This window comes from Muntiacus reevesi, chromosome 8 (assembly GCF_963930625.1).
Source record: "Muntiacus reevesi chromosome 8, mMunRee1.1, whole genome shotgun sequence".
NCBI classification, from domain to species: Eukaryota; Metazoa; Chordata; class Mammalia; order Artiodactyla; family Cervidae; genus Muntiacus; species Muntiacus reevesi.
In genome coordinates this window covers 73,853,176-73,871,453 of record NC_089256.1, presented here as the reverse complement: position 1 = coordinate 73,871,453, position 18,278 = coordinate 73,853,176, and the positions used below count along the sequence as shown (strand labels likewise).

General features: G+C 44.3%; 1 protein-coding gene across 2 annotated transcripts; it reads left to right on the top strand.

Moving 5' to 3' along the window:
• CLDN11 (claudin 11) lies at window positions 1–14,615 on the top strand. Of its 2 annotated transcripts, none has more exons than XM_065942818.1 (3): window positions 1–642; window positions 4,542–4,706; window positions 13,335–14,615. In XM_065942818.1, the coding sequence occupies exons 1-3, from the start codon at window positions 417–419 to the stop codon at window positions 13,565–13,567; spliced, it is 624 nt and encodes a 207-aa protein (XP_065798890.1). In that variant the 5' UTR covers window positions 1–416; the 3' UTR covers window positions 13,568–14,615. The 2 variants fall into 2 exon arrangements, with proteins under 2 accessions (XP_065798890.1, XP_065798891.1); XM_065942819.1 differs by lacking the exon at window positions 1–642 and adding an exon at window positions 1,814–1,841.
• The last annotated feature ends 3,663 nt before the right edge of the window (window positions 14,616–18,278 follow it).

The window sequence follows — 18,278 nt, the reverse complement described above, 5'->3', positions numbered from 1 at the left end:
CACTGGGACGTGGTTCGATTTATTTTATTTCCAAACTTTGCTATTTCCAACACTAACCGTGCAAAGCCCGCCCGCGGGCCCCCCTTCTCCCGCTTCCCTCCACATCCCACTCCGGACCCCGCCCTGCAATTGGCCAGAGGACAGGGAGCCGTCGCGGATTGGAGCTCGCCGGCGTGGTCTGCGGGGTTTAAAGAGGGGGGCGGGGGCGCGCTGCCCAGCCGCTCTGCTATCCCCGCCGGGTGCCCGTCGCGCAGCTGGGCTTGTAGCCTCTCCTGGCCTCCCGCCACCTCCAGCGTCCCGCATCGCGCCGTCACCGGCCGGCGGCTCGAGAGCGCGGGAGAGGGGCAGGCGCCGTCCAACCCGGACGCGGGCACAGCTAGTAAGCGGCGAGGCGCCGGGACGCCAAGCTGGCCACGATGGTGGCCACATGCCTGCAGGTAGTGGGCTTCGTCACGAGCTTCGTGGGATGGATCGGCATCATCGTCACCACGTCTACCAATGACTGGGTGGTGACATGCGGCTACACCATCCCCACCTGCCGCAAGCTGGACGAGCTGGGCTCCAAGGGGCTGTGGGCCGACTGCGTCATGGCCACGGGGCTGTATCACTGCAAGCCCCTGGTGGACATCCTCATCCTGCCGGGTAAGGACCCCTCCCCATGCCCCGCAAGTGGCTGCTCCTGAATAAACCCTTTCCCTCTGGGCAGACGCGGGAGGGGGCATTGGGAGGCGTCCACAGAAATATTTGAGCGCTTGAAGGTTTGGGGGGCACCCTTTGACATCTTCAGTTCCGCTTTGTTGAGGAGGAAGTAGGCAGCCCTGAGATTAACTTCTCTCGGTCTCAGTTTTCTTATCTGAAATTTGGGATGACAGTGGCGACCACTGGCCGAGTCACCCTGAGAAGGTAATGAACTGGGACGTAGACATACAGTTGGAACTCCGTGCATGTTAATTACCTCCGCCTAACCCGCAGCCTGCTCCCACCGTCCACTACAGATCAGAAGTACTTCCACAACCCCCACCCCTCCCCACCTCCCCCAGGCGCCCTGCTTTCCCAGTAAGAATGTACCCGCACGGGCGAGGAGGAAAAAGAGAAACACAAGCATTCCTGCGATCGGAACAGGCCCAGGCTGAGTTTCCCAGCCCTTGTGGGACGGCCGAGGTGTCCTGGCCAAGTTAAGGTCCTCCTAGCTGCGCCCGAAGAGTCCCCGCGGTCCCCGAGGCCTGTCTGTTCCCCCCACCCTCTGCCCCTCGAAGAGTAATAGTAACATTAGTCGGGCCTGCCGCGACTCCCCTTCGCGTCTCTGCACCCTGGGGTCGGACAGGGAAGAGCGGTGCGCTGGAGGCCCCACCCACCCTAGGAAAAGGCGCACCGCCGCGGGCCGCCCGCTCCTCTCCGGGGGCGTCCCGCCGTGGGGAGGGGAGGGAAGGTTGCCTAGTCTCCTCTTTCCCCGACGCCTCTCGAGTCCCATCCTTACTTGCTGCCCCGGTGAAAATTCTGGGCCAGTTTCAATTCAGATTTACACCTCGAACCAGTTGGGTGATCGACAAGGTCTCGGGCGCCCCTATGGGTTTTCTGCTCGGAATCTCGGCTTATCCCTGCCCTGGCCTAAGCACCACCGCCTTCTGGGCCGCTAGCCTTTGAGGATGATGCGCCTCTAAAGGCCTTTCCTGGCTTCTTTAACAAGCGGAGTAACTGGGGCCCTAGGCCGCCAGCCTGAGACCCTTCCTCTGACTGTGTGATTCTCCGGGCAAGAATGCTGGAGTGGGTAGCGATTATTTTCTCCGGGGGATGCAACCGGGTGGAACGCGGGTCTCCCGAGTCTCCTGCATCGCGGGCAGGTACTTTGCAGTCTGACCACCAGGGAAGCCCCGCCTCCCCCCCGCCCCTCCCCTCCCCTCCCCCCCAGCCCGTCCCCCCTCCCCCTCCCCTCCCCTCCCCCCCAGCCCGTCCCCACTCCAGGCTCTGCCCTTCTTTAAGCCTCACCTCAGTGCTTCCTGTTTCCAGGTCTCTGCAGTCGGAATCTGTCCCTCCCTCCTTGTTACCGTGCTATTTGACTCTTTCCCCCGTTAGTGCACATTTAGGGCTTTTTTGCTCATTGTTTGTGAGTCAGGTTCTACCCTGTTGTTCAGTCGCTAAACTGTGTCTGACTCTTTGCGACCCCATGGACTGCAGCAGCATGCCTGGCTTCCCTGCCCTTCACCATCTCCCAGAGTTTGCTCAAACTCATGTCTGTTGAGTCGATGATGCCATCCAACCATCTCATCCTCTGTCACTCCCTTCTGCGCGTAATCTTTCCCGGCATCAGGTTCTCCTACCACATTTTAAATTCCTCAGAGATATAGAGATAGCATCCTGCCCTTCCTGCATCTTCCCCTGCTCTGCTCTCCATTTTGGACTTTCAGAATGACAGAGGTCAGGGACCCAGATCTGGATATGCCTTCAGTGAAAGCTGCTGTTGGTAGATCTGGGTCAGACTCGGATCCAGCGCTTACAACCTGGGTGACTGGGGACATGTTACTAACCTCTATGAACCCCAGCTGTCTTCTTAATTCTATCTTTCAGAATTGTTTTGGGGATTAAATGAGATGAGAGATGCAAAAGCCTCCTTAGATGTAATAAAAGCTTCATAAATGGTAGTTTTATTAAATTTTTTTTTATTAAAAGCTGGGCATAGTATTTGTTAGACTCTGAGTGAAGCAAATAATTACCCTCTGCTTCCTTTTCCTGAAATTAAGTTTGCTGAGCATTTGGTGACAAGTGGTTTGTTTTCAGAGAACATAGACCATCCCACAGATGGGGTGCATTTCAGGGAGGGACTCATTCTTCCTGGGGTCCCCTCTCTCACACTCTAGGTGGGGACAGGGACTGATCTCAGTCTCCTTCTTTAGATTCTCAAACGTGGCCTTGGCACCTAGTTTGTGGACAGCCTGAGCCATAAATTTTGGGATCTGGATGGCTAGCTGACTCTCTTTTTTGGCAGCCCTGGTTCTCAGCCACAGGGGCGCACGATCCTGTGGTCAGAGGTCTTGCCTCAGGCCACCTGTAGCTGCTTTCTGGGGGTCTTCAGGTCAACAGATACTTGATTGATTATCCTTAATTCAGAAGAAACTGAGGTGAGCGATGGTTGAGAGTGCCCTTGTGGACTCCTGCTGTTCAATTGCTCAGTTGTGTCCAATTCTTTGCGGCCCCATGGACTAGAGCAGGCCAGGCTGCCCTGTCCTTCACCACCTCCCAGAGTTTGTTCAAACTCATGTCGGTGATGTCAGTCGCTGTGGACTCTGAATTCTTGCTAAGAGGCAATCTTGCAGTTGGGTCTTGGTGCACAGGTAGGCTGGTTTGGTGTCAGGGTCCTGGCACATGAGGCAGAAGTTGGGGCTTGTTTCTGGTTTTGCCATTAACTCTTCCTCCCCCAGGCCACTGGCTCTACTTTCCACTGACTAAAGAGGAGGAGTACATATGTACCATTCCCCTCCTTTTTTGGAAAGAAGGAGTGTTTTAGTGAAAAACAGTGCATTTAAGTCTGTCATATTCTCCCAGCATCTCATATTTATTTTACATAAACACTGAACATATTCTAATCTGTTTCTTAATGAAGTAGTTACCTGGCATTTTATTGGAGAGTATTAAGTTCAGGTAGTTTTGCTCCACAGTTATTATTCAACTTGTTAACGCCATCATTCATAATTGTATGTTTGCATCATCTGCTGTGACCACTGTGTTAACTCCACAAAGGCCAAGGCAGGTGTCTGTTCTCCAAGAATCCTTGGGGGGTTGGAGAGATTCCTTTATGGATAATGGACCATTGTGGAAGTATGTCCAGGGCACTGTGGGGGAGCCTGACCATCTTTGGGGACAGGATTCATGAGCATAGCAGCTTCTCAGGAGATAATCAAGAAAATGACCCTGAGCCTTAGCTTAGTCTAGTTAGAACCACACACGATACACAATGTGAATTAAAAACACATGGTTAAGTGACAAAAATCACCCAGTACACCTGGAGATAAAAGTACTGCCTTTACACAGAATAATATTAGCAATACCAGTAATAATAGCGGACCCCTTTTGCAGTACATAGATTGGGCTAGGCACTGCATGAATTTACAAATTGAATCTTAGATTCTATTGGAAAGACATAGGTACTATTATTATTTTTACTCTTTAGATGAGGAAAGTGTCAAGGCACTTGGCCAAGGTCACGCAGGTAGAGCACATCAACAGCAGAAGACTTCTTGGAAGATTTAGATTTCAATCTGAATCTTTTACAAGGTGATATAGCAGTGTAATTGGACTCTTGGCCCCTTCATCTTGGAAGCTTGGATGAGTGGTCTAAAGCCAGGGAGCCTTGTTCAGTCTCTCCTGCCCCCAGCCTCTCTTTCATTTGTCACTGCGTTTGGACACCTTTGAACATATTTTAAGTCCTGCAGTGGGACAGAGGGAAGGCAGGCAGATGGGCAGATGGTGCTGAATTCTGTGAGGCAGGATTCAGGATCCAAGGGGACCTGTGGCCTAACCCAGCCTGTCTGCGCTCTTGTTTCCAGGCTATGTGCAGGCCTGCCGAGCCCTGATGATCGCTGCCTCCGTCCTGGGTCTGCCGGCTATTCTCCTGCTGCTCACAGTTCTCCCGTGCATCCGAATGGGCCACGAGCCTGGCGTGGCCAAGTACAGGCGGGCCCAGCTGGCTGGTGTCATGCTCATTCTTCTGGGTAAGACAGCTTTCTGTAGAGCACCCCACCTCGGAGCGGACCTGAAGAATCTCAGGTCTTGCTGCTCAAGAGATGTGGCCAGGAGGACATGTGAATCCACTGGGGAAAATGCCTCACCATGTGTATTCCTTTATGTTTCCTGGTGGGTGAGGCCGAGGGACAAATAATGTCTGTGGGAGTCACTGAACATAAAAATAAGAAAAAACAAACAAAAAGGATTTTGAGGGAATACATAAGAGAGAGACCAGAGGGCAGAAGAGAGTTATAGGGTGGCCCTCCACTCAGGCTTGATCATGGAGTCTGTTTTTGAAAACACCTGCGCCCAGGTCCCACTGCAGGTCCATTGACTCAGAATTTCTGGACAGTCGACCAGGCAAAGATACTTTTTTGAAAGCTTCCCAGGTGGCTCTTAAGTGCAACCAAGATTGAGAACTTAACATATAAAGAAAGACTAGAGGAAAAGAAGGGCAAGAGAAAAGTAAGATGTCAAGGGTAGTAGATCACTAGGTGATGAATCACTCCATCTTTTATTCTGTACGCATTTCATTGAGCACCTGCTGAGGGCCAGGCACCATGGTAGGCACTCGGCATATTGGTAAACAAAGGCAGCCTCTGCCTTGAGTATTCTTGGACATCTTGATAGAGCGTGGGACATGCTTACCTAGAAAAGGAACACAGGCTGTGCATACCTAGAGCAAGGTATCTGATTCAGACTGGAGGAGTTTCCCAGAGCAGAGGATCCCAGCGATGACTTTTGAGAGTTGGAGAGAAGATGGTCAGGTCATGGATTGGAGAGAGGGACAGCTCAGACCAAGGACGTGACATGTGCTTGTTCAGCGTTCCTGATTACACCTGCACAGTGGGGTCGTGGCTTACCAATCTGGGGAGGGTCCTTGCTCTCATCAGTGATTTCATCTCTTGGTTTTTTTTTTTTGAAGGTTTTTTCTACCATTCTAAATCTTAATAGAAGACAGGCATTTTCAGAATGGCAGCTCTTGTTGCAAAATGCACTGAGCTATCAGTGAAGAGACATTGGTCTGGGTATGAGTTAGATATAAATTAAGTTCCCCTGGGACAGGAAATTTCCATCCCCAAACTGGTATCAGACTGGGTGTTTGAGGGGGCAAGGTAGGGAGTCAGAGTTCTGTGTGGGTCAGTGTTATTTAGTGATGGTCACCCACAGTGTCACTGGTGAGATGAGGGGGACATAAGACATAGGGGTGCCTATGATTGTAAAGGTGTTTAGAGACTTGTGAAGCTATGGAGAATTCAGAGGAGGGGCTTGCCTGTGTATGTGTGAATAGGAGTAAAAAGATCAGAAAACCTCTATAATTTGGGGAGAAGAATCTGGGCATGGACCTTTTGGTTCCAGCCACAAAGAATTTCTGTGGGAGTGCCATGAGGAACACATGGTGGTCAGCATCACATGTGTTTCATCCAACTCACAGGGTCCTTCCTTGTGAGGCTTTTTGGGGTCAGACCTTTGTATCTGAACTCCCTTTCCAGTAAGCAGACCAAAGTTCTGCAAGTAAGCTATTTTGCAGAATCCAGGTGAAACCCTTCTCATCCTAGACATTTGCAGTTGTTTATAACTTTCCTCACAGTGTTACAGAAGCCTCAGCAGGTTCTCTCTTTGACTCTGAGGATGCCAAAGCCAAAGAATGGGTCTGCTGTGTTGAGTGTTCATCTTTAGAAACCCTGGTCATCATACGAAAGTCACATTAAAAGAGAATACATGAAAATATCCTGAACCCAAATCTTGTAGGAAATAAAGACATGAAAGCAAAGTCATACACACAAATTGGTATTTAAAACTCTCCTGAAAACCGCTGAATTATCTAGTTGAATATAATGGCTATTAAAAAAAATAGCAACCTATTGTCTGAAACTTCCTAGTCAAATTATATACAGTTAATCTTTTTCAAGCGGGCTGGTGGATATGGACAGAATCTTAGGAGCGTGAGGTGGGTGGGCAGGTAGGGATGGGAGCTCCTCAGTCCCTGTTTGCAGCCTGGAGGGAGCTGATGGAGGGGGCGTTGAGTGGTTGGACGCCCCGCCACATGGGGAGGCGGCCCCTTCTGACCCATCACTGTTATGATGGAACAAGGGCACTGCTCCTTGCATCTCCAGTGATGCCTGCATCCTCTTTGATTGCTCCTGTCCAGATTTACTTCTCAGTGGGTTGCCCCTTGCCTTTGGGCTGGATGTTGTTTAGACTGGAATGAGCTCGCTCACTCTGGAAATGTAAAACTCACTGTCTCAAGTGTGGCACCTGCTGGCCTCGCCTGTCTTCTCTGCTGGGAGCCCGAGAGCCTTGCTTCCCCAGCTGGCAGCGGGTGGGAGGAGCTGGAGAGAGTGAAGGCTCCCTTTGTGTGGCTGGGAAGGGCTGCTGGGGCTCTTCTAGTGGAAGCTGGCACTGGCCTCTGCTGGGTCCTCGGGGTCACAGTGCTCCAGGTGAGGTGTGGTCCCTGACCAAGCACACTTTGGGTGTGGGGACCTGGGAACCAGAACAGAGTCGAAGCTAATCTTGGGATGAAAACTGGAAGCACTACTAATTAAAATCCATTCTTCCTGACTTTAGAAACCTTTATTTTTCTGAAAGCTTAAAAAATTATGTCTCCCATACAACAGCTTATCTTCTCAGGAGTCTGAGTTCAGTCGTATGAGGATTTGGTTCTTGCTTTGAGGGAAGGAAGAAATGGGAGTCTGATGCTGCCGACTTCTTAAGCCAGATGAGTAGTTCAAGGAGCATCAGGCTTCTCAGATCTAGGATGTATATCTTTCTAATCTGTGGCTTTTCAAGAGCCCCTGCCGAAGCAGGTGATACCTATGCCTTGAGATGCTTCATCTTATCGTGTGGAGTCAGACCAACTGTACTAAATCTCAGACCTGCTGCTTTCTAGCTCTGTGAACGGGGACAGTTAAAGTCACTTAAAGTCTCTGAGGCTTTATATAAAATGGGGACAATGCTGCCTACTTCTGAGGTTGGTAAGAACAGTGGAATGAGATATCCAAGTTATTTAGTGTCGTGTCTGGCACATACTAAGTGCTCAACAAATGATTGCTATTTTGTAGCTATTGTTGGTTACAGGAAATAGAGAGGTAACCTAGAAAGGAGCTGCCTAGAAGGCAACTGGGTATTCTTCCATCATGTCTAATTTCTGCAGGGTCATGTCCACACATGGAACTGGTAAGGAGAGATGACACCAGGTCACATCCTGGTCTAATGGAAATACTGCCTTTGCATGCTTTGTGGAAACTAGAATGTAGGGCTTAATGGTTTGAGTTTTTGGCTTATTCCATTATAAAAAGTCACAGGAAGCTATACAACTGAAAGTGCTCAAGCTTAGTTCTGATTCAGACTAATTTGCACCTTGCTATAAGTTAGAAAGTACTTGATTTTGGTGTTTCTTGGGGAGACAGGGTAGGGAATGGAAGGAAAGGAAAGTGGAATTCCTAAGTGGAATTCTTTGTCTTCTGTCCTCCTTTTAAAAGATTTGGCCCCAGGAATCCTATTTGTATTGAAAAGGAGTTTTTAACTTGGAACTTTGTGATTAAAACATTTTTTTACTAATAACCATGGAGTTTTTTTTTTTTTTTTTTTTGAAGGGTGCAGGAAAAAGAGATAGTGATTTGTGGAATAGAAATAAAGGGGAAAGTGTTGAAAACAAGCTAGGAAAATAATGTACTCAAATATTCCATTGACTTGATGATTGTTGTAAATATTAGATATTCATAAAAGTCGTTGTGTCATCCCACCACGGTTTTCTTTAGTCAAAATTTAGAGAGTGGCAAGTGAAGAAAGTAGGACCAAAATTTTTCTGGTTTCAAATTATAAAGAAACAACAAAGTACACATGACTTCAACCAACAGCTCCTTAGAAATCTCACTACTTGTCGCCTTGAGTTAACTGGCTTCTTTGTGACAAGCTGATGTGAATAGCCAGTTAGATCATATGATATAATAGTATCAATTGTAGAAGACTGTGTTCAGTGCCTCCTGAAATGTTACATGGAGGGGGATTTTCAAGAAGTTTTTACTGTGAAAAATTTCAAACATACACAAAATTAGACTAGGATCATGAACTCCATGAACCCAAACTCATTCCCAGTAATGATCAACTCACAGTCAACTTGCTTCGTCTCTGTACTTCTACTTCTCTCCCAGTCTTCAGACTTTTTTTTTGGAAGCAAATCTCAGTTATCAGATAAAGGAAGTTTTTTTTCCCCCCAGTATTACTAATGAAACTCAGGGTAATTTAAGTGAGTTTAATGAAAAATATTAGTTTGATCTAGAAATGATGCTTTTAAAAGTTTTTTCAGTGCTTAGTGTAGAAAGTGACAAAGTCTGAAAACAGGTGTTCCTTGGAGGAAGGAAGAAATGTAAGAATCTGCTGCTCTTTTGTCTCTCTAGGCTTCTCTGTCTATCTGCCCATCTCTTTCTAGGTTGTTACCTCCAAAGCTAAACACCTGTGCCAATTTCATCATACTTATTTAACTCCATGTATATGTGTTGTCTAACCCTAAAGAGATGAAAAACTGCACTTAATACTTCATTGCTCTAAAACTGCTTTCCCAAATATTTTCTGTTTGGCTACATCAAGATCATTGATAACTTTTAGTGAGGCTGTTTTCTATCAACTAAAGAATTGATTGTATTAAGTGATTTGAAATTTATCAAAAGAGACAGACTATTTGCTTTTATGAAGAGCAAGGAATTTTGCTTGTGAGAGGACCGAGTCCAGATGAATCTCTATCTTCAAAGTGTAGCTTTTTTCTCCCCTTCTTCTTCTTTTGATTTTTAAGATGATGATATCTCTGATTTTCCCTTTCTACTCCCCCGCAAGTGGCAGAAATTTTTTCCTCTTGTGCAGTTAACTGTTGCATCTTCTGAAAGTAGAAGGGGGAAAAACAGAAATATCTGAGTGTTAAAATTCCCCTGTCTTATTTTTAGAGACTTAAATTCTGATGACATAAAAATAAATGAAAATTCCCTTCCATGTTCTTTACTTTATGGGTAACTGTGGGTTTTTAAGAAAAACATTGTATTTTCCTCAGATATGGAGAGAATCATTACAAATTTGCGAGTGCAGACGTGTGTATGTGTCTGCAAGTAGAAATAAATCTAGTAGGCCTTCTATGTTTCTAAGAAAGCCAAAAATTACTGCCAGTTCTATTAACATTTCACATCTTTTAGTTGAGTATTATATGACTTGCATTTTTAACTTTACTGATTAAAACATATTCTTCTTTCCCTTCAAGCCATGCTCAAATTGAGTAAACTCTCCCTTTTTTAGTTTTTAAGCATTCTTCAATGTGAGTTCAACTGAAGGTCACTCTTGCCAGTGAACCTCTCATTCCCTTCATGTTGTGTGGTGGTCTGTCATCTTCTAGTGGTTTTTGATGTGTTTGGTCTCTGAGAGCCACAGGAATTCCACCCAGAGTTCAATTATCTATGAGGAAATAAAGGGTCTGCTGGTGCTCATTTGCCTTGTTTTGCATGGATTGTAAAAGGAGGAAATCTAATGAGGTAAATCATGAGTTTGTAGCTTTGAGTGTGTTAAGTTACATTAAAGTTTTATAATTTTAGAAGCCCATTTTGGTGTGAATGAAGTGGAGAATAGACTAGAAATGGGTCTACCTCTCATCTATCCATTTGTCCATCCATCCACCCACTCACTCACCCAGTCCTATAAGTTCATTATTTAAATCTTTAGACATTTTTCTGATTTTTCCTTTTCCTAGTAAACTATATAGGAATAAAGTCTAACAAAATCTAACACTCAAAATCAAGACTGATTTTGGTATGTTGAGCCTGATTCTTTCCCTATATGAAAATAACCTATTTTTATTACTTTGCCTAGTAAAAGAGGAAGAATTCAGCGAAATTAGAGGCAATATTTAAATCTTACTCTGTAAAATCTAAACCAAACCTGGAAGTTAAGTGAGATTAAAATGAAATGTGAAGAATGCCCATGTGTGTATGGGTGTGTGTGAGTGTGTGTGTGTGATATGTGTAAATAATTGGAAAATATAAAACTTTACTTGAACCGTAACCTGTTTTGAATCCAGTTAATTGTTTATAGGAAAGGTCAATTGGATTGAGCCACATCAACTGAGAATCAAATCTTTTTTTCCTATGGAATTCAGCTTTTCTCTTTAATCAAGCATGGGTGTTTGGAAGCCCTTGCTAGATTGTCCATCTCAGAACAAATGCCCCCTTTTGGTATTTATGCGTGTGTAGCTGGATCGTATTTTGATGTGGAGAATCTAGAGCAATTCTTTCTGGCTCAGACACTCTAGATTATAACTATGACAATAGCCAAGCAGTTCTCCAAGAGTGCCAGACTTGGAATCTGTGGCCAGAGGAAGAGAAAGAAAAAAATGTATCATAGATGTTTAAAGCCCTGTGCTGGAAAGGGAAGGTTTGGTCAATCAGGTCACCTGGTCTTTTTGAGTATACTCTATTCACAAAAGGAAAATACATCTTCTCAATCTCGTATAAAAATATTACAGAAGCTGGCATGATGGGGCTTTGCTGTTTAAATAAAGTGAAGTTATTAACATATGAATAGATGTTAGCATCTAAGATAATCTATATAAACTCCTTAAATATGTGAGTAGTTCACAACTAATGGAGTGGATTTAGGCTGTTAGAAAGCCAGTTGGAGCAATTCAGAGCCCCCAAATTCACTTTTTTACTCTGACTTCCACTTAGAATCTATACATTTTTAGGACATGAATCATGTCTATTTATGTATATCTATACATACCTTGTGGGGATGGGCTTAGTGTGTTGTCAACAAAACCTTATTGTACAAGCTAGACAAGTGCAATGAAATAGTCTAAGAGGTCTTTCAAGATGCGTAAGACTTAAATCTTTTCTTTAGTTTAGATCTAATGTACAAGGCTGTAAGATTTGAGTGCTATTAAAGAAAAATTTAATTTTTTCTCTGTGGGCATAGAGGTCAGTTAGAAAATTACTCAGGATGAGCAGAAATCAAAAAAAGTGTGCCAAGTGGAGGTGACAAGAGTTCCCTGGGTAGCAAACAGTGCAACAACTGCCTTGAATTTATCAAAGTGTTTATGACTAACAATTAGAAGCATGTTTATTTTGGTCTGTCAACTTTAATGTGACATCCTAACTTAAAGTTTTTAAAAATATATTTATTTTAATATTTGTTTTAAAAAATATTTATTTGGCTGTCTCAGGTCTTAGTTGCAGTGGGCAGGCCTTAGTCTGCCTGCAACATGTGAGATCTTAGTTCCCCAACCAGGGATCAAACGAGTTCTTTGCGTTGAGGAGTGGATTCTTAACCACTGGACCACCAGGGAAGTCCCCCAACTCAAAGCTTTACCTAAAATTTCTGTCTAGTTGTAGTCATGAGAAATCAGATGATACCAAAGTAAGAATAAAGTTACTTTCTAGGGCTTTGTGGCTTAGTACATTAGCCGCTAGCTACATGTTCACTTAAATTTAATGAAAACTCAGAATTTGGTTTTCGATCTCACTAGCCTCATAAGAAGTGTTCAATAGCCCATGTAGCTTGTTAGCTACCCTATTTGACAGTGCTGGTGTAGAGGTTTAAAACCTTCTAAAAAGTCTTTATAGGCTCCTGTCTTGTTACTTTGCTTAGGAGGACGGGAAAAACTAACTGATGTAGAGGTTATTTCTTATGATGATGACTTTTGTTGTGATGGGTCACAGTCCTTGAATGGGTAACTTCTTTCACTCTGGGAACTGTTCATGTCTGTGTGAGTGTGGAGGTTTTGTGACTCTGAGCAGCACAATCAGATTCAGACTCCTAGCTGATACTCCGCTGATATCTGGCAGTATTCCCCACAGCAAGAGAATTTGTAGAGCTTCTTCAGGTCTTTGTACTGTGAATTGACCAAATAGAAAAAAAGAGTGGACACTGAAATGGGTACCATCTTGTTTCTCATTTCTGAATAGCTCAGGCCATCCAGTCATTCACCTGGCATACATCGAGCACATACTCTGTACTTGGTTCTGAGCTAAACACTGACTTTACAAGCATAAGACACAGGCCCTGCCTTCAAGGATCTCAGACCTTGGAATGGGAAAAAGAGTTGTAAAGAGATAATTACAATACAATTAAGTAAGTGTAAGAATAGAATTATAAGTATATAAAGTCAGGATAAATAAATAAATACAGATGCATAGTTTTTGGACTTAAATGATTTATTTCTAGGTTTTTACATTGGACTTTTATTTTGTTTCTGGGGAAGATCCTCTGGAGAAGGGCATGGCAACCCAGTCCAGTATTCTTACCTGGAGAACGCCATGGACAGGAGCCTGGCAGGGTACAGTCCAAAGGGTCTCACAGAGTTGAACACGGATGAAGCGACTTAGCCTGAGCAGCCCTCTTTGGTCTCTGCCCCCTGTTGAAAAGATGAGGACCCAGCAGTCTGGCACAAGATTTCGATCCGTTTATTCAACAGATGTCAGCCTTTAGGTTCAGATTGCCCGCGAGGGAGCAGAGCTGAGCGTGCTGAGTTTTGGAGTTGGTTGGAGGCCGGAGGGGCGCGTGTGTGGGCTGAAGGGGAGCCTGGTCTCGTGGGTGTGTGATGGGGCTCCTGGGTCACAGCCCTCTTCTTGTCCCCCCAGCTCTCTGCGCCATGGTCGCCACCATCTGGTTCCCCGTGTGCGCCCACCGTGAGACCACCATCGTGAGCTTTGGCTACTCCCTGTATGCGGGCTGGATTGGCGCCGTGCTGTGCCTCGTGGGGGGCTGCGTCATCGTCTGCTGCGCTGGAGATGCCCAGGCGTTCGGGGAAAATCGTTTCTACTACTCTTCAGGCTCCAGTTCCCCTACTCACGCCAAGAGTGCGCACGTATAAGACAGCTGCCAGCCTGCCCACGGAGGTGCTGTAGATGCCGGGCCCCTGGCCCTAGGTTCGCTTGCCACTGCGAGGGGGTGGGAAGCCCACTCCTCAGCCAGGCTCCAAAGCCAAAGTTCTAGAAGAGCATCCTGTCTGGCATTCTGTAGTCTTAACATCTCCTTCTCCTTCTGTCGCCTTAAAAGAAATGTTTTGCTCAGATAATGCCGCACATTTTTTCCCCATGGTTTTGCCCATTACTAGCTCTTTTCTTGGGCATTCTTTTGTCATACATATATATATGTATATATATGTACACACACATATATATATTAAACAATTTTTCCTCTCTCTTTAAATTTCAAATATCTTGCAAACATTGCCGAGTTGGGTGTGGGGAGAGAAATAAAAGACACTTTCAAACTGTTACAGATGACAATGGGAGCCTCATAGAGATGCCTCTCTGTTCCCTCCCTCCTCTCAGCTCCAAGGTCACTTAGTTATAACCAATAGAAAAAGATAGAATTGGGAATGCGGGGTGGGGTAGGGAAGGGCATTGTGGACCTTGCCCCTCGTGGGGATGTTTCCCTTTTGTAAGGTGAGGGCAAGGGGTGGGGATATTTTTTAGTTTGTGATTTTACATTTATCTGTACATACTTTTTAGGGTTGCTCATTTTTATAACCACGGTTTTCCTGAAATTCTCAATGCATCAGTATGAAGGAAATGAACCAAACAGACTTTAATGATACCGTAAATAATAATTGCACAAGTGAGTATAACTAACTGACATGCCACAGAACATTCTTGATTTCCAGGTTTGTAGGATATAGTTTTTAATCCTACACTTGCATATGCTTCAATTTAACATATTTTAAAAACTTTCTCCCTTTTCTATTTTCATTCTGTTAGCTGTCTTGAAGTGGTATTGTTTAACATAAATCGTACTGTTGAATTTGGCTTTACGGGTGCAAACACTGATGGTGTACCGGTATCCAAGACCCTAAACTCTCCAAACATTGATGGTGCATTTTGTTCTTTAAATGAAATCTGTGCAATAAAATAACAGACTGTCTGCAAAACTGGCCTGTAATATTCTGTTGTATCCAGAGGTATCTTCCATCAATTTAAACTTTTTTGTTGATCTCTACTAGTTATTTACAGGGAATCTGGTCAGGGATTCAAGAGTAAGTCTTTCTGCCCTGTGCTGAATAATTGAAAAGATATTTTATTCACTGTATCATGATGGTTACATGTGGTCATAAGGGGAACCTAGATGCTCTGTAGGTCTCTTAAGGAGGAACATTATGGCTTCTTTAAGTCATACAAATAGGCAACCATCAGATACCGAGTGCCAAGTATCACAAACACTCCTTTATCTATTCTCAGCATAGTAAAGGAATTGGCTCAGTATAAAGGAAACTATAAAACAACCTCATTTTTATTGGATCTTCAGGTAATAATATCTAAGTGCATTTTGTTGGAACATATGCATGTAGATGTTTAGAAATTTTGAACAAAGATGGATACAGCGAATTGATTTTTGTTTTTTGTTTTTTTTTCTATTCCAGAAAGTCTGTTAAGTTATGAGTCTGCTCTTAGGAAGAACAGATTATAATCTATTTTGGTAGTATTTTTCCAAAAATACTAATTTCATCAGCTGATAGCATAATGGTTGGCAAACATTTCCTCTTTGGAAATATCCACTTGGACTAATCATTTTTGTAGAGGTTTGTGTACATTAGGAGATTATAACCTAGTGGAAAGTATTTCTAAATTAACTTGTGGAGAAAAGATAGTCTTCATGTTGACCAAAATATTTGCTCAGTTATGACAGCTTTGTAAGAATGCAAGTTGTGTGATTACATTGCAGGACCCTGTCTACCTCGTGAAAACTTCCCAGAGTGTAATGACTGTGACCCTGAATGGAGCAAGAGGGCCTCGGGGGGTGTGGCCAAGGAAGACTGTAGGTCTCATACCCCTTGGTCTCCTCACAGAATCAGGAGTGTCCTGTTGTGGATGTGCTCTTTCCCCGAGGCTGCTTCGTGCTTTCTCACATGATGGGGTGTGCTGCAGGAGCCCCACTTTCCCCTGCAGCAGGAGAAGAGACGCCCCCAGTGTCTCCTGGATGATCATTGCCTCATTAGGGAATCCCATTTTGTAGGTCGTAACTCCAGTGCTGGGTTATATTATCCGTGTGAGGGAGGAGGGGAGGGATCGATGTTCCCCCTGAACAGCACTGTCCAGTAGAAATATAACCTGAGCCACATATATCATTTAAAATGCCCTAAGAGCCACATTAAAGAGCTAAATGTAAACAAGTGAAATTAATTTTTAATATATTCTATTTTATTCCAGTGCATTCAAAGTATTATCATTTCAATATGTAATCAATTACATTTTTACGCTCTTCTTTTTGTGTTAAGTCTTTGAACTCCGGTGTGGATTTTATACTTACAGCATCTTCCCATTTGTCCTGGCAACACTGTAAGTGCTCCGTGGCCACATATGGCTGATGGCTCTTGGACTGGACAGCACAGCTATAGAATAACAGGTTCTGCCTTAGTGACAAAAGGGGGATGACTCTTGATCTTAGCTGCCCTCATTAGTGCTCCATGAGAACCTGGCACTTACAGTGACAGTAGATTGCCACCCAGGGGAAGACAACGACCCCCCAGTCACAGGTGAAATGGCAGACCCAAAGAGCTCTGCCTGAATAATAGGGAAAAGGGAAGACCTGCTCTTGAGACCTGTTTGTTCTAGGAACTTCACACACTTAATCCTTCTCACAGTCCCTGTTGTATAGATAAGGGAAAGGAGGTATAGAGAGTTTAGGTTATTTGTCAAGGTCAGACTGCCCTTATACAGAACTAAAATAGGATTCAAGTCTAACTCTAAGGCTTTTGTTCGCCAAGGTAACAGTCACTACAGAAAGTCAGGTAAATTTCAGATTCACTTCGGACACCAACTCAGTAGATGTGGGTTGGTACCCAAGAACCTGCACTTCTATTGTGCATCCCCGGTGATTCTGAAGAGGTGATCCCCATGCCACACTTCGACAGAGTGAAGGCAAGGGCCCCTTTCTCATGTCTTTTGGTAGTGCAGCTGATCCCCTCCCTCATCCCTTGTAGATGGTCCTCAGAGGCAAGATGACTTTGTTATACCCAGCTTCCCTCCAACTCCTCGGTCCCTTCTGAAGGGACCACATGCAGAGGGTCTTCAGTTTGAAATGAACCAGTTCTGCTCACCCTTTCCAAGAATTTGATAGAAACCAAATTAGAGAAAGAATGTTTCAAGAAATCTCTGCATCTACAGATGCTAGTTACAACAGCAAAGAAAAAAAAAAGAGAGAGAGAGAGAAGATTGTGTACTTTAACAATACAAGTTACATATTTGTGCGAACTGGTGGTTAGGGATAACAATAGAACAAAGTTGGGTTGTATCTTGTCCTGTGGTTCTCTCTCTCTCTCTCTCTTTTAAATTTCAAATCTGCATGTCAGTGTTTCTCTATACAATGTACACAATGTGAACTGCAACATCTTAAATGTTTGGCAGGACATTCATGCTCATGACATCACATGCTGGGAAGACAGGGAGGCCTCTGTAGGGCTGGCCTCGGGCAGAGGCAGCATCAGTGCGGCCATTGAGATGTCCCCACAAAAGAGTGTGTGACAGCCAGCTGGGCAGCCTAAAGGAGACTGAACCAGAATTGTGGGTGGAACTCTGGCACATGCTGCTTATGGCTTGAATAGCAGCTCTTGAGGAATCTATATTATTCTACCTCACGCAGGATCTCAGAGCTCAGGCTTTGTGGCTCCGGGACAGGGGGAGGGAGTGGAGATGGAGGAACTTGTCACTGCTCCATGCCCCATTGTTGAAATGAAAAATGTGGACACCATAAGATTGGAGGGTTGTCGAAGGTAAGAACTGCTTATGCTTTACAACAAAATGACCTTATAAATGGCAAAGGGCACCTAGTTGTCACAGTTTGGTATTTTCTTTAATTAAAATGTTACATTGAGTTATATTCAACTTCGCTTTTCAAACTGTAAGGTGCACATGGATCACATGGGGGTCTTATTAAAATGCAGTCTCTGATTCAGCAGGTCTAGGGTGGGGCCTGGGACTCTGTCATCTAACCAGCTCTCAGGGGATCCTGATGCTGTTGGTCTAGACTCAAACCTGATGTCACAGACACTCATTAAAGAAAACCTGAACACTAGAAAAAGGCAGTTCACATACTCTTAGAACTTGGGTCATCCTAAAACGGATTTTAAGAGCAGCTGCTAAAATTATTTATTTATTCATTCATTCATTCATTCATTGATTCTTTTTTAATTAATTAAACAAGCATTTGATGAGCCCTTGTTATATGCCAACCATGCGTTAGCCACCAGATATAAAAAAGAATCACAAAGTCAATCCAAGTCCTCAATTAAGTTGTAGCCTAGTGATGTAGTTAAGAGCATCATGAATAGTGATGCTGTTAGCTTCTTATAATTGTCATCTTTAATTGACTTTGGAAACTTACACTCTGACTGAGAGGGGAAAATAAAATACCAGCAGAAGCATATCAGTGCACAGATGGAAGATGAGAGTTTACAGAATATTTGATATATTATAAAGGCATGTTGACTAGATCTTCTTCCAACTTGATACATTTTTAAAATGGGTGTTGAAAGTCAGCCAACTCCGAAACTCCTTAAAGTCTATGGATTTAATTATGTGCAGAAG